This window comes from Dipodomys spectabilis, unplaced genomic scaffold (assembly GCF_019054845.1).
Source record: "Dipodomys spectabilis isolate Male_0828 unplaced genomic scaffold, ASM1905484v1 ptg000036l, whole genome shotgun sequence".
NCBI classification, from domain to species: Eukaryota; Metazoa; Chordata; class Mammalia; order Rodentia; family Heteromyidae; genus Dipodomys; species Dipodomys spectabilis.
In genome coordinates, this window is record NW_024870713.1 from 2,587,537 (window position 1) to 2,603,140 (window position 15,604).

Below are 15,604 nucleotides of genomic sequence, written 5' to 3' on the forward strand. Positions count from 1 at the left end.
GTTCAAAGCCTAGCACTGCTGTCCGCAGAGATACCTTTCACCACATTTTTAGGCCTTTGAACTTGTAACTAAATCGCTGCTCTTTTACATTTCATTTTCTCTCCTTTCCCTAATCCCAACGGGAATTGAAGCCAGGACCTCCTGGCGCGCTAGGCAAGTGCTGGACCATTCTCCAGCCACTCCTCTAAGTCCACAAACCCAGCCCTTTCCAGCATCCTTGTCTTTGACTTTCACTTTGCCAAAAAAAAAAAGAGAGAAAAGGCGCAATTCTACCATCAACGCTTTTTCTGAGCATCCTGTCAGCTGTGGCACTGCAGTTCTGGCCGGACCTCCAGGAGAGCCCTAATCTTACCACGTCTACCCCGGCTTCCCATCGCGGCCCAGGACTCCAGTTTGCATCCTGCTCTCCGCGCCCCTGGCCAGACCCCTCGGCTCGGCTGTGAGTCCGTGGCAACCTTAGACTACAGTTAGATGACGACAGAAGAGAAAAAAGTAACAAGTCTATGGCCCAGAAAGCAGCAGGCGCTGGTGGAGGAACCGCGCGAGCCAAGACTGGCCAGCTCTCCCCAGAGCCTCAGTTCCAATTCTCGCGAGATTTGGCCAGCGCGCCGAGCCCTTCCGCCCCACCCCCTCCGAGATTTGGGGCTGGGTTTCTTTCTGATTTGCATAAACCCACACTATTCCCAAACCATGCTTTTCCGGAGTCGTGCTCCGGAAGCGGAAGTGCGACCTGCAGCCTGTCAAAGTCGGGGTGTTCCTCGGTGGTCTCTTTCGCCGGCTCCGCAGCGCTCTGCACCCGTTCCCGCGGAGCTGGCGCGGGGGACGGAGGTGCAGGATGAGCACCATGTTCGCGGACACCCTGCTCATCGTCTTTATTTCCGTGTGCACCGCGCTGCTCGCGGAGGGTGAGAGCCGCTCTTCGCGGATGATTGTGGGTCTCCGAGAGGCTCGAGGGCCTTTCTTGGTGGGGTGGGGGGGAGGGAGACTTGGACTCCTGGAAATCCCCGAGCTTACCCATGGGCGAAAGCCGGGGGGTAGAGTGGACCCCGTCCCCTGTCCCTGGGGGAAGGTGGATTCCACCGGCGTGCTTGTGGAGAGACACGGGCCACCTGACAGTTGGTTTGGGTTGAAAAGTCAGTTGTGTTTCCGTTTGAGAAAAGTTAAGTATGGGAAATACGGAGGAAATGTTGAAATCCCTACGACTATGACCACTAATAACAGTTTGTTGTCACCATCTCGATCGTCTCTCCGTTACCATCTTGCTTTTAATGTTGTAGGCATAACCTGGGTCCTGGTTTACCGGACAGACAAGTACAAGAGACTGAAGGCGGAAGTGGAAAAACAGAGTAAAAAATGTAAGTATGGTAACCCGTTAGCATAGTTACCACATCTCAACTTCACTTAGACCATGTTCGAAGTAAGTATTTTGAGGGAACCATCTGTCAGAAAAAACATTATAGGTAATTTAGCTTTTCAGACGTGGTAATACATACACACCTGTAATCTTGGCATCCACAGGAGGCAGAAATAGGAAGATGACTCCTGAGATCTGTTTCAAACAACAACAATAACAAAAATTAACTTGACATCTTCTAACAAATGGACAGCTGTGTGTGTGTGTGTGTGTGTGTGTGTGTGTGTGTGTGTGTGTCAGTTCTGGAGTTTGAACTCAGGGCCTCAAGACTGTCTCTGAGCTTTGTGTCTCAAGGTTAGTGGGCTACCACTTTCTACAACTATACTTTCAGTTTTGTGGTGGTTAATTGGCAATGGAAGAGTCTGACTTTCCTGCCCGAGCTGGCTTCTAACCTTGATACTCAGATCTCACCTTCTGAGTAGTAAGATAGCAGACATGAGCCACCGCGCCCCTCCCTCCCCCATCAAGAAATAGAAAACGTTTATGCAACATGTATAATAAAACTAAAATGAGGTATTCACGAACAAGGTCCTGAGGGAAGCCGCACTGTGGTTGCTTGGCCATTTCTCCCGTGTTGTCTTTGCGCGTCTGGCAGAACTTCTCATGGTACCATGTTGGGCCAAAACATCTGGAGGTTTACAACCTCTGTGATCAGTCAGGTCCACTGTGAACACAGCTTGGGGAAGACTCTGCCATTTCCAGTGGAAAACAAGTGGTGGTTACTGGCCATGATGACTATATTCTTTGGATCTGGATTTGTAGCACCCTTTTTTTTAATAGCGAGATACCAACTGCTTAAGAAATAAAGGTAGGGGCTGGGAAGGTGGCTCAGTGGTAGAGCGCTTGCCTTGCATGCCTGAGGCCCTGGGTTCAATTCCTCAGTACCACATAAGCAAAAAGAAAAAAAAGCCAGAAGTGGAGCTGTGGCTCAAGTGGTAGAGCGCTAGCCTTGAGCTGAAGAGCTGAGGGACAGTGCCCAGGCCCAGAGTTCAGGCAACACAACTGGACCCCCCCAACCCCACCAAGAAAAAGAAAGAAGGGTATCCCCTTAATTCACCCATTTAACAGATTAGAATGTTTGAAGAGGCACAGACTCTGGAAAATGGATTAAACTCTCCAACTCAGCATACTAGGTATGTTTGTAAATAAACTCCTGACATGAAAAAAACAAAACTAAAGTGAAAGAAGGACATAGCAGGTACATATTATATTCTATAATTGCTCTAAAGAAGATGTTGATAGGGACCTTAGAAGCCTTCCTGAAACAGATGAAGTACATGGTCTAGACATAAGTCCCCCACAGATAATTAGAATTTGGATAGAGAATGGGTAGGGGAAGGAAAAAAATTCCAAGTAAAGGAAATAACATACAGGCAAAAGTCTTGGAAATTTTACTATGTAAAGTATTTGGATAATGAGAAATCATTATATCTAGTATCAAGGAAAGTGTTGTCTTTAGGAATAAGCCAGCTTTCATTGGGTAAGCAGGTTAGCAAAGTTTGAGAAAATGTTTAAGAATAGGTAAAACTTTAGAAATAAAGCAGAGCCAGGCACCGGTGGCTCACACCTGTAATCCTAGCTACTGAGGAGGCTGAGATCTGAGGATCACGGTTCAAAGCCAGCCTGGGCCAAAAAGTCCGTGAGACTTTTATCTCCAATTAACCACCAGAAAACGGAAGTGGAGCTATGGCTCAAGCAGTAGAGCACTCGCCTTGAGCTGAAGAGCGCAGGGATAGCACCCAAGCCCAGAATAGCCCCGAATTCAAGCCCCATGACCAACCAAAAAAAAAAAAGAAATAAAGCAGAACATCACTGAAGGTACAATATGTCCTGGGTCTTAAACTCAGGGTCTTAACACTATCCCTGAATTTTTTTTGCTTAAGGCTAGTACTCTACCACATTTTTTCTGTTTATGTGGTACTGAAGAATTGAACCCAGGGCTTCGTGCATGCTAGGCAAGCACTCTACCTCTAAGCCACATTCTCAGTCCCAATACTCTACCACTTTGAGCCACAACTCCACTTCTGGCTTTTCTTTTTCTTTTTTCTTTTTTTGTGGGTCCTGGGACCTGAACTCGGCCTGGGCACTGTCCCTCCCTCAGCTTTTCAGTTCAAGGCAAATGCTGTACCACTTGAGCCACAGTGCCACTTCTGGCTTCTTCTGCTTATGTGGTGCTGAGTAATTGAACCCAGAGCCTCATGTCTGCAAGGCAAGCACTCTACCACTGAGCCAACTTCCTAGCCCAACTTCTGGCTTTTCTTGGTGTTTACTTGGAGATAAGAGTCTCATGGAGTTTCCTGCCCAGGCTGACTTTGAACCGCCTCCTGAGTAGCTAGGATTACAGGCATGAGCCACTGTCACCCGACTATGAATAGAGTTTTGATTATTATTTTTTATTTTTTTAAAATAAGTTTATTGTGAAAATACTGTACATGAGCAAGGTAATGAGTACATTTCTTATCAAGTATTGTTGCCTCCTCCTTTGTTTTTCCCCTTACCATCCCTTCCCTCCCATCTCTACAACTACACTCACCCCTCCCGCACCCCCCCCATCCCCCCCTAAATTGTAAAGTTCCCTTTTCTACATATTGGCTTGTACATCTCATTGTTGCAATGGATCAACCTGTATCCCTATTTAAACAATTTGTTTTTTTCCCTTCCACTCCCCAAATTAAACCAACATCAAATACAGTGAAAATGGGTTATAATGTGGGGGAGGGACATACAAAGCAACAAAAAAATCACATGATGCCTTATAAATATGTTAGAAACGATAGCAAGCAAGAAAAAAAAAAAAACAACACTTGTGTCCTTATCTTGGGGTTCATTTCGCTTAAAATCATCTTTTTTTTTTTTGGGTCCGGTCGTGGGCCGGTCGTGGGGCCTGAACTCTGGGCCTGGGCACTGTCCCTCAGCTCTTTAGCTCAAGGCTAGTGCTCTACCACTGAGCCACCTTCCCAGCCCGCTTAACATCATCTTATCTGAACTTTTCTTCTTGTCTCAGACATACACTAGTTATTGCAAATAAAGGAAGCCATGGGACCTATGTTTCTTTGGGCCTGGCTTACTTCACTTAATATAATTTTTTCCAAGTCTTTCCATTTCCTAACAAATGGGGCAATGTCATTCTTTCTGATGGAAAGAATAGAATTCCATTGTGTGTAAGGTTTGATTATTTTTGAGAAAGCGTCTTGTTATGTCATCCATGCTGGCCTTGAACACAATCCTCCTGCTTTGGTCTCCTGAGTACTAGGTTGGTGAGTGATTCTTTATAGAATCATAGGCCCTGGGCTTAATCCCCAGCATTACAAAACAAAAACAAAACAAAAAATTCTCATTTGATCCACATAGTAACCATTTGTGGTCAGTTGAATAAATGTTAGCTCCACATTATGGGAAAGAAGATTGTTACTCAAAGTTAATGATATACTTTCATCACAGAGTAAATAAAGAAAGACCAAACTAAGTCATGAAATTACAGTTTACCATTTCATATTCAGTTTTGGTAATACACGTCACTAAATTCATTATCTTTACCTTTGGAAATGTGACCCTCTTGCAGTGTCTTTATCTTAGGTGACTGGAATCTTTTAGCATCCAGTGATATAAGACAGAAATGTTGAGGTACTTTTTATTTGGCTTCTAAGCACCATATTCTTGACACTGCTGTTTATTGGGCATTCTGCAGTTTTCTTGTTGATTTCTTTTCTTGACTAACTGGTTGATTGTTGGGGGTGACACTCTCCTTTTCTTTTTCACATATGTGTATGGTACTAGGGATTGAACCTAGGACCTCTTTCATGCCAAGCAAGCACTCTTAACACTAAACTACAGCCCAGACCCTAATTTATTTGTTTTACATTCACTGCCTCAATTAATTTATTTCTGGGGCTGTATGTGTTAGAGCACCTCCCCCCAACTTGTATCTCTAGCTCCCTCCCTTAATATAATATCTAGTATTCCAACTATAAATTTTCCACCTTGATGTGACAAATGCTCAAACCCAGTATGTCCAAAATTGCATACTTGTTCCCTACTTCTGGGCACTGTCCCTCAGCTCTTCAGCTCAAGGCTAGCACTCTACCACTTGAGCCACAGCGCCACTTCCGGCTTTTTTCTTTTTGCTTATGTGGTGCTGAGGAATTGAACCCAGGGCCTCTGGCATGCAAGGCATGCGCTCTACCACTGAGCCACCTTCCCAGCCCCTTTTTTTTTTTTTTTACTTGTTCCCTACTTCTAATTTTATTTGTAGTCTTTTTGAGCTTGGTCAATTTGAGTTCTATTCTTTCAATTTCTCAGGTCATAAAACTCATGTACTTATCTTTGATTCTTCTCTCACAGTCCACATCCAGTCTATCAGCAAATACTATTGGGCTGCCTTCAGATATATTCAGAATCTGACTACTTTTTACTACCTCCTCTGGTACCCACCATCATCCAAGCACCATAATCTTTGTATGGATTATTGCAACAGCTGCCAACTAGTATTACTGAAAGTACAACTCGAACGATCCTTTTAAAACCTTTTCAGATTATGCCCATCATTTGCTCACAACTCTGTGGTAGTGTCTCATTTTCACTCAGGAACAGCCAAAGTTCTTACAGTGGTCTGAATATTCACCTTTTTCCCACTCCTTCCCATTCTCTCTGTTCTACCCTCACTGGCCTGCTTTCTATTCATCACACACTCTAGCCACACTCCTGTGCTGAGATCTTTCTGGTGGTCTTTTGTCTCCCAGAAATATTCTTTTCTGTAGTACCTGCTTGGTAAGCCTCTTAGCATTTAAGTTTTGTGGGTTTTTTTGGCTGGTCCTGGTGCTTGAACTCAGCACCTGGACTCTGTCCCTGAGCCCCTTTGATGCTCAAGGTTAGTGCTCTACTACTTGAGCCACAGAACCACTTCTGGCTTTTTCTGTTTATGTGGCACTGAAGAATCCAACCCAGGGCTTCATGCATACTAAGCAACCACTCTATTACTAAGACACATTCCCAGCCCAGCTTTTTAGTTATGATATATAGGTTACTTCTTTTTTTGTGGATTAGTACTAGGACTTGAACTCAGGGTCTGGGTGCTATTGATTAGCTTTTTTTGCTCAAGGTTGGTTGGTGCTCTATCACTTAAGCCACAGTTCTACTTCTGGCTCACAGACTTACTTGCCTTGGCTCGCTTCAAACCATTATTCTCGGATCTCAGCCTCTTTTTTTTTTTATTTATTTTTATTTTTTTGCCAGTCCCAGGGCCTGAATTCAAGACCTGGGCACTGTCCCTGAGCTTTTTGCTTAAGGCTAGCATTCTACCACTTTGAGCCACAGTACCACTTCTGTTTATGTGATGTTGAGGAATTGAACCCAGGGCCTCATGCATGCTAGGCTAGCACTCTACCACTAAGCCACATTCCCAGCCCAGATCTCAGCCTCTTGAGTAGCTAGGATTACAGATGTGAGCCACTAGCAGTTGGCCACAGATCACTTCTGAGTCTTAATTTGGCCAGTCTATTTAAAACTTTAGTCTGTCTACTTGTTTTCTCTTTACTGCTACTAATCTCCCTTATCTTGCTCCTATTTCCTTCTTACCCTCTCTGCTCCTACCTGACACGGCTCTTACACTTCGTAATACAGTGTAAGATGTACTTATTATCTTGTTATCTATAGTTTATTTCCACTTTCTACAATGAAAACATCACCTAGGTCCTGATCTTTGTAGTCACTTTATGTATACTGTGCACATAGAAAGAAAAGTGGAGATGTGAAAGTAATTATCCTCAGCTTATGTTTTGAAACATCACTTTAGGTTTGACTAGATATTACTTCAATATGTTTTTTTTTTTTTTTCTAGTCCTGGGGCTTGAATTCAGGGCCTGGGCCTGAGCTGCTTTTGTTCAAGGCTAGCATTCTCCCACTTGAGCCACAGTGCCACTTCTGTGTTTTTTTTTTTCTTTTCTGTTTATATAGTACTGAGGAATTGAACCCAGGACTTCATGCATGCTAGGCAAGCACTCCACCACTAAGCCACATTCTTAGCTTCAATATAATACTTCAGTTAATGATGTTTACTATTACTTTTATACTGCTAATGATGAACCTAGCAACATGCCATTCAAGCACCTCCAACTCTAGCCAATGATTATTATATTATTCTTAGAATTTATTCTCAATTTTAACTTTCAGCGGTAGTGGGAACAGGCTAGTTTTGGCTATCATCAGTAAGTATGACTTTTAGAGTTTTTTTTTCTCTCTCTCTCTCCTTCCTCCTTCTTCTTCTTCTTTTTTTTTTTTGCCTGGACTCTGGACCTGGGTACTGTCCCTCAGCTCTTCCGACTTTTTCTGCTTAGATGGTGCTGAGAAATCGAACCCAGGGCCTCATGCACGTAAGGCAAGCACTCTACCACTGAGCCACCTTCCCAGCCCCTCTTTCTTTCTTCCTTTAATTTTTTTTTTGTGCCAATCCTGGGGATTGAATACCAAGGCTGGAGTGCTGTCCTGAGCATCTCTTGCACAAAACTAGCACTGGTGGCTCATGCCTATAATCCTAGCTACTCAGGAAGCTGAGACCTGAGGATCACAGTTCAAAGCCAGCCCAGGCAGGAAAGTACATGAGACTCTTATCTCCAATAAAAATACCAGAAAACCAGAAGTAGTGCTATGGCTCAAGTGGTAGAGTGCTAGCCTTGAGCTGAAGAGCTGAGGGACTACACCCAGGTCCACCCAGAGTTTAAGCCCCATGACCAACAAAAAACCAAACCAAACAAAAAAACTAGCACTGTATGGCAGAGTGCTTGCCTAGCATGCATGAAGCCCTGGGTTCAATTCCTCAATACCACATAAACAGAAAAAGCTGGAAGTGGTGCTGTGGCTCAGTAGTAGAGTACTAACCTTGAGCAAAAGAAGCTCAGGGACAGTGCCCAGGCCCTGAGTTCAAGCCCCAGGACTGGCAAAACACACACACACAAACTAGAACTGTACTACTTGACACAGGGCCACTTCTGGCTTTTTCTATGATTAATTGGAGATGAGTCTCACAGACTTTTCTGCTCTGGCTGGCTTTCAACTGCAATTCTCATTTCTCCATTCCCTGAGTAGCTAGGATTACAGGTGTGAGCCACCAGTGCTGGGCTAGAACTTCTTTTCTTCATCCAGCTGTGATAGCATCTTTTATTTCCTTAGCATAATGCATTATTAATGTTTACTGTATTACTATGTTGTTTACAGTGGAGAAGAAGAAGGAAACAATAACAGAGTCAGCTGGTCGACAACAAAAAAAGAAAATAGGTGAGATATTACTATAGATAAAATTTAAAATGTTTTTGGAAAAAATGTAAGTTTTTTTTTTTTTTTTTTTGGAGGGGGGGTCTGATCGTGGGGCCTGAACTCTGGGCCTGGACGCTGTTCCTCAGCTCTTCAGCTCAAGGCTGGCGCTCTACCACTTGAGCCACAGTGCCACTTCCGGCTTTTTTTCTTTTTGCTTATGTGGTGCTGAGGAATCGAACCCAGGGCCTCATGCATGCAAGGCAAGCACTCTACCACAGCCACCTTCCCAGCCCAATTGTAAATTTTTAAATGATGAAAATGTAGTAAAACAATAATGATAAGTCATCTGGGTATAGTTTTGTAATCATAAAACACTTGTATGACGTCTCAATTGAGTCTCAAACCATTTTTTTTTTTTTTTGTGCTGGTCCTGGGGCTTGAACTCTGGGCCTGAGTGCTGTCCTTCAGCTCTTCAGCTCAAGGCAAGTGCTCTACCACTTGAACCACATCGCTACTTCCAGTTTTCTGGTGGTTTATTGGAGATAAGAGTCTGGCAGACTTTCCTGCCCGAGCTGGCTTTTAACCGTGATCCTCAGATCTCAGCCTCCTGAGTAGCTAGGATTGCAGACGTGAGCCACCGACACCCGGCTTTTATATAAGTTTTATACTTTACATTTAAGGTGATTATATACACTTCAGTCTAAATCATTTGTATTTATTGTTGCCATGGTATCCTTATTGAGTCCTGACTATTGATGGAAATAGAAGTAGGGACAGGAAATTTTCTGCCAAATAATTTTTGCTTATTGTGAGAAATAATGATAATATACTTTTATTTTTTCAGTGTAATTTAGAATATAAATTGGTGCTGGATAGTGGCTCATCCCTGTAATCCTAGCTACTCAGGAGGCTGAGATATGAGGATCATAGTTCAAAGCCAATCCGGGGAAGAAGATCTGTGGCTGGGAAGGTGGCTCAGTGGTAGAGTGCTTGCCTTGCATGCATGAGGCCCTGGGTTTGATTCCTCAGCACCACATAAGCAGAAAAAGCTGGAAGTAGTATTGTGGCTCAAGTGGTAGAGTGCTAGCCTTGAGTTGAAGCGCTGAGGGACAGTGCCCAGGCCCAGAGTTCAGGCCCCACAACTGACCCCCCCCCCCCCAAAAAAAAAATATATATATATAAATTGGTTTCCAAAAGATAGATAATATACAATCCCTAGTCAGCGCTAATTTATTGTAGAAAAGTTCTGTGCTCAGCACTTTGTATTAACCAGTTCATTAATTCTTTTAGAGAGACAAGAAGAAAAACTGAAGAATAACAATAGAGATCTATCAATGGTAAGAGTCTTAAATATAACATCATAATTAACCATATAAGATTTTTTTCCTTGTATTACAAATAGCTGATTTGCATCAATTGCTTTGCACTTGGCTTTCTAGAAATTTGAAATTTGTCACTTAAGAAAAATATAAATAATACTTCAGTGCTGTTGGCATATGCCTGCAGTGTTAACCACTTATGAGGCTGAGATCTAAGGATCATGGTTTTAAGCCAGCCTAGGCAAAAAAGTCCCTAAGACTCTTCTCCCCAGTTAATTAGCAAAAAGCCAGAAATGAAGGTATAGTTCAAGTAATAGAGCACTGGCCTTGAGCCAGAAGCTGAGGGAGAGCCCCCGGGCTGTGGGTTCAGGCTACTGGCATCAAACAACAACACACATTGGTATGCTTAGATCAAACAGAAGCTGCTGATTTTATTTTATTTATTTATTTTTTTGCCAGTTGTGGACACTGTCCCTCAGCTCTTCAGCTCAAGGCTAGTGCTCTACAACTTCAGCCACAGTGCCACTTCTGGCTTTTTCTGCTTATGTGGTGCTGAGGAATCGAACCCAGGGCCTCATGCGTGCAAGGCAAGAATTGTACCACTGAGCCACCTTCCCAGCCCCAGAAGCTGCTGATTTTAAACCCCATTATATTTTTTTAATTTTTTTGTAGGCCTAGGCACTGCCCCTGAGCTCAAGGCTAGTGCTCCATTACTTTTTTTTTCTTTTTTGGGGGGAGGTCTTGGGACTTGAACTCTGGGCCTGGGCACCATCCCTGAGCTTTGCTGCTTGCCATTAGTTCTCTACCACTTTGAGCCACAGAGTCACTTGTAGTTTTCTGGTGGTTAATTGGAGATAAAGAGTCTCATGAGTCTTTTGCCCTAGCTAGCTGGATTTTGATCCTTAAATCTCAGCCTTCTCACTAGCATGAGCCACTGGCACCTAGCCTACTTAGCTTTTTTTTTTTTTTTTTTGGACAGGGCTGGGACTTGACCTCAGGGCCTACGTACTGTCCCTGAGGGTTTTTGTTTTTTCTGTTTTTTTTTTGGGTCCGGTCGTGGGGCCTGAACTCTGGGCTTGGGCGCTGTCCCTCAGCTCAGCTCTTCAGCGCAAGGCTAGCGCTCTACCACTTGAGTCACAGCACCACTTCCGGCTTTTTTCTTTTTGCTTATGTGCTGCTGAGGAATCGAACCCAGGGCCTCAGGCATGCATGGCAAGCGCTCTACCACTGAGCCACCTTCCCAGCCCCTGTCCCTGAGCTTTTTGCTCAAGGCTACTAACACTCTACCACTTGAGGCGCAGCGCCATTTCCAGCTTTTTTTTATTTGTTTATGTGATACTGAGGAATCAACCCAAGGCTTCATGCATACTAGGCAAGCATTCTACCACTAAGACACATTCCCAGTCCCTCTACTTAGCTTTTAGAGGCTGTCACAGAGGAAGTCAAAATTTGTCCTCTTTGCACATTTCTACATTTCTTAGTTTCCTTACTTTAAAAAAAAATTAGTTTTATTTTTTGGAGAAAGGATCTGTCTCTGTAGCCAAAACTGGCCTTGAGTTTGAGATCCTCCTGCCTCTCTCTTCCCAGTCCTGGGATTTCAGGCATATGTCACCTTGTCCAGCTTCTCCTGTTTTTATTTCCTGACTTACCTTGTGATTGTTACGCAGGTGTTCTATAGCCAGCCATGCCCCCAGCCCTTCCCTTCTAGTTTGTGAAGTAGCCATTTTCTTTTCCTTCGTTAGATTAGTGCTCTGGTTTTTGGTGATTTATGTAATTCCAGTATAGGGGATAGAATGTATAGATAGTTTTATTTTAAGAGTTCTTTTATTCTGAATGTCCAATGTATTGTAAAGTTACTTTAAAATCTTTGTTCATTTATCCACTTATGAGTACCTAATTAGCAGTAGCCTAAAAACAGATAATGGTTTCTGTTGATGCTCCAGAAAGTCTAGAGGTTGATAGTCCAAGATTAGTGTAAGAGTTTGGTACTATCATCATGTCCTTAGCAAAGCCGCATTTGGTTGTTTAATGGCTGCTTTGCTTGGGACAATATTATTTATTTTTATTCTAGGCAAGAACAATGGGCAAAAGGCCTAAGGGGATGCAAATTTGTCATTTAAAAATCTCTTTCAGAGCTGTATTTATGGTTGCTCAGACCTGTAATCTTACCTAGTCCACTGAGGCTAAATCAGAGAATCAAGTCTGAGGTAGAGAATTGCTTGAGTCCAGGAGTTCAAAGTCAGCAGAGGCAACATAGAGAGACCCCCATCTCCAAAGTAAATAAATAGCCGGGCGCTGGTGGCTCATGCCTGTAATTCTAGCTACTCAAGGAGGCTGAGATCTGAGTATCACAGTTGCCCTGGCAGGAAAGTCTGTGAGACTCATTTAAAAAAAATTTTGGCCAGTCTTGGAGCTTGAACTAGGGCCTAGGCACTATTTCTGAGTTTCTTTTGCTCAAGGCTAGCACTCTACCACTTGAGCCATAGTGCTACTATTAGATTTTTCTGTTTATGTGGTACTGAGGAATTGAATCCAGGGCTTCATACATGCTAGACAAGCACTCTACCACTATGCCACATTCCCAGCCCAGACAAAACTTTTTTTTTTGGTCAGTCTTAGGGCTTGAACTCTGGGCCTCGATGCTATCCCTGAGCTTTTCAGCCAAGGCAAGCACTCTATCACTTGAGCCACAGCGCCACTTCCAGTTTTCTGAGTGGTTTATTGGAGATAAGAGTCTCACACAGACTTTCCTGCCCAGGCTAGTTTGAACTATGATCCTCAGGTCTCCGCTTCCTCAGTAGCTAGGATTACAGGTGTGAGCCATAGGCACCTGGCAAAACTTTTAAAAAAAACATATAATTTTATTGTTATTATTAAGGTGTTGTATAGAGGGGTTGTTAGCATTTTGTAATCAAGTAATAAGCACAGTATATTTTGCTCATGGTTTTCTTTAGTGTAAAATGATAATTTATTGATTTCCTTATAGGTTCGAATGAAATCTATGTTTGCAATTGGTTTTTGTTTTACTGCCCTAATGGGAATGTTCAATTCCATGTGAGTATACTTTTATATGTTCTTGTCTAATAACTATATTCTGTATTTGCATATGTGAGCCATAAACTTTTTGGTAATATTATTTTGATTTAATTTCAAATTTATATTCTAGTACTCAGGCACAAGCACACAAAGAACTGATATCTTTCCATTGATATGTGTGTGTGTGTATACATATATATGTGTATGTATATATATGCATATATATATTTTTTTCTTTTTCAATGCTGGAGTATGAACTAAAGATTTTTTTTTTTTTTTTGGGTCTGGTCATGGGGCCTGAACTCTGGGCCTGGGCGCTGTCCCTCAGCTCTTCAGCTCAAAGCTAGCGCTCTACCACTTGAGCCACAGCGCCACTTCTGGCTTTTTTCTTTTTGCTTATGTGGTGCTGGGAAATTGAACCCAGAGCCTCAGGCATTCAAGGCAAGCACTCTACCACTGAACTAAAGATTTTATGCTCACTTAGTTCTCTTGCTTGAATAGTGCTACTCTACTACCTGAGCCATTCCAGAAGCCCAGCTTCTTTGCTGATTATTTATTCTTATTTATTTATTTATTTTTGTCAGTCGTGGGTCTTGAACTCTGGGGGCCTAGGCACTGTCCCTGAGTTCTGCAGTCAAAGCAAGCACTCTACCATGTCAGCCACAGGGCCACTTCCAGTTTTCTAGTAGTGGTTAATTGGAGATAAGAGTCTCATGGATGTTCCTCTCTGGGCTGGCTTTGAACCATGATCCTCAGATCTCAGCCTCCTGAGTAATTAGGATTACAGGCATGAGCCACTGGCGCCTGGCTTTTGCTGATTATTTTGGAGATGAAGTCTACCAAACTTTTGTGCTGTCTTTGAGCCATGAGTCTTTATTTATTTATTTATTTATTTATTGGTCGTGGAGCCTGAACTCTGTGCCTGGGCACTGTCTATCAGCTTTTCAGCTCAAGGCTAGTGCTCTACCACTTGAGCCACAGCACCACTTCCAGCTTTTTCTGCTTGTGAGTTGCTGAGGAATCTAACCCAGGGCTTTATGCATGCAAGGCAAGCAAGCACTGTATCACTGAGCCACTTTCCCAGCCCGAGCCATGATTCTCTAGATCTCAGCCTCTTAATGCTTAGCTACAATTACAGGTATGAGCCACTAGCTCCAGGCTGTTTCCTCTGGTTGTAAATTAACTACTAGTGTGTTTCTTTAAGTTGAAATTCACATAAAGATAATTTGGCTCAGTGGTAGAGCACTTGCCTTGCGTGCCTGAGGCCCTGGGTTCGATTCCTCAGCACCACATAAGCAGAAAAAAATAAAAGCCGGAAGTGGCCCTGTGGCTCAAGTGGTAGAATGCTAGCCTTGAGCTGAAGAGCTGAGGGACAGCGCCCAGGCCCAGAGTTCAGGCCCCATGACCGCCCCCCACTCCAAAAAAAAAAAAAAAAGATTCTTTGACTCTTAAAATAGCCTTAACAACTATAATTTTGTTTAACGACAAGGTCAGTTACTGTTGACTAAACCACAGTGCAGACCCAAGTAACTGTTGAGCAGCTTTTGACAGAAGTTAGGAAAATGTCCAAAAATAACACCATTTATTACCTTTTCAGAGATCATCTGAACTATATCACATACATTAGCATTTCCTTTACTTTCTCTTTTCCTTCTCTTTCACTTATTCTTTCCCTGCTTCCTCTTTGTCTGTCCATCTTTCCCTGACTTGCCTTCCCAAGTGCAGGCTTCCCTTCCTGTTTACTTATTGTAGACTTTATACCAGACACCAGAAAATAATAAAGAAGATGTGACCCCTGCCCTCAGTCATGTAAAATTTTTTTGTGTGTGTGTGTGTCCAGTCGTGGGGCCTGAACTCTGGGCCTGGGCGCTGTCCCTCAGCTCTTCAGCTCAAGGCTAGCGCTCTACCACTTGAGCCACAGCACCACTTCTGGCTTTTTTCTTTTTGCTTATGTGGTGCTGAGGAATCGAACCCAGGGCCTCATGCATGCAAGGCAAGTGCTCTACCACTGAGCCACCTTCCCAGCCCATCGTGTAAAATTTTTTTAGTTGTTTTTTTTTTAATATTTTGAGGAAGGGTCTTTTTATTTAGCTCAGGCTAGAATTAAGCTCTTCCTTCCTCAGCCTCTCAGGTGATGGGGGTATAGGTATGCATTACCTTAGTAGTGTAAGGTATAATAGGGGAGAAAGAAGGAAGTTTTGTTTTGGTGAGAGATTTAGATTACTCAAAATGATTTTTTTTTTTTTACATCGTGGGGCTTGAACTCTGGGCCTGGGCACTTTCTCTGAGCTCTTCAGCTCGGAGCAAGTGCTCTAACACTGGAGCCACAATGCCATTTCTGGTTTTCAGGTGGTTAATTGGAGATAAGAGTCTCATGGATGTTCCTGCCCAGGCTGGCTTTGAACCATGATCCACAAATCTCAGCCTCCTGAGTAGTTAGGATTACAGGCATGAGCCACCAGTGCCCCACTCAAAATGTAAAATTTTAATGTAAAATTTTGACTTAATAGTCAAGTACATAAATGACTTGGGCAAGGTATCTAGAAGTCCTATTTATTTCTGTTTTAATAGTTTTAAACCAAAGCCA

The 15,604-nt window shown here is 43.1% G+C and overlaps 2 protein-coding genes across 2 annotated transcripts in view; both read left to right on the forward strand.

The window, feature by feature from the left end:
• Nucleotides 1-718: 718 nt before the first annotated feature.
• Tmco1 (transmembrane and coiled-coil domains 1) overlaps nucleotides 719-15,604 on the forward strand; it is a 31,233-nt gene continuing 16,347 nt past the window's right edge. Inside the window, exons 1-5 of the mRNA XM_042677372.1 lie at nucleotides 719-905; nucleotides 1,278-1,355; nucleotides 8,624-8,683; nucleotides 9,953-9,999; nucleotides 12,968-13,035. Coding sequence (XP_042533306.1) covers nucleotides 836-905; nucleotides 1,278-1,355; nucleotides 8,624-8,683; nucleotides 9,953-9,999; nucleotides 12,968-13,035 — 323 coding nt within the window. The 5' untranslated portion in view covers nucleotides 719-835. The remainder of the gene's footprint in view (nucleotides 906-1,277; nucleotides 1,356-8,623; nucleotides 8,684-9,952; nucleotides 10,000-12,967; nucleotides 13,036-15,604) is intronic.
• Nucleotides 2,026-2,220, forward strand: LOC122106095 (cytochrome c oxidase subunit 7C, mitochondrial-like). Its single transcript, XM_042677373.1, has one exon. It carries the CDS (start codon nucleotides 2,026-2,028, stop codon nucleotides 2,218-2,220), a length of 195 nt encoding a protein of 64 aa, XP_042533307.1.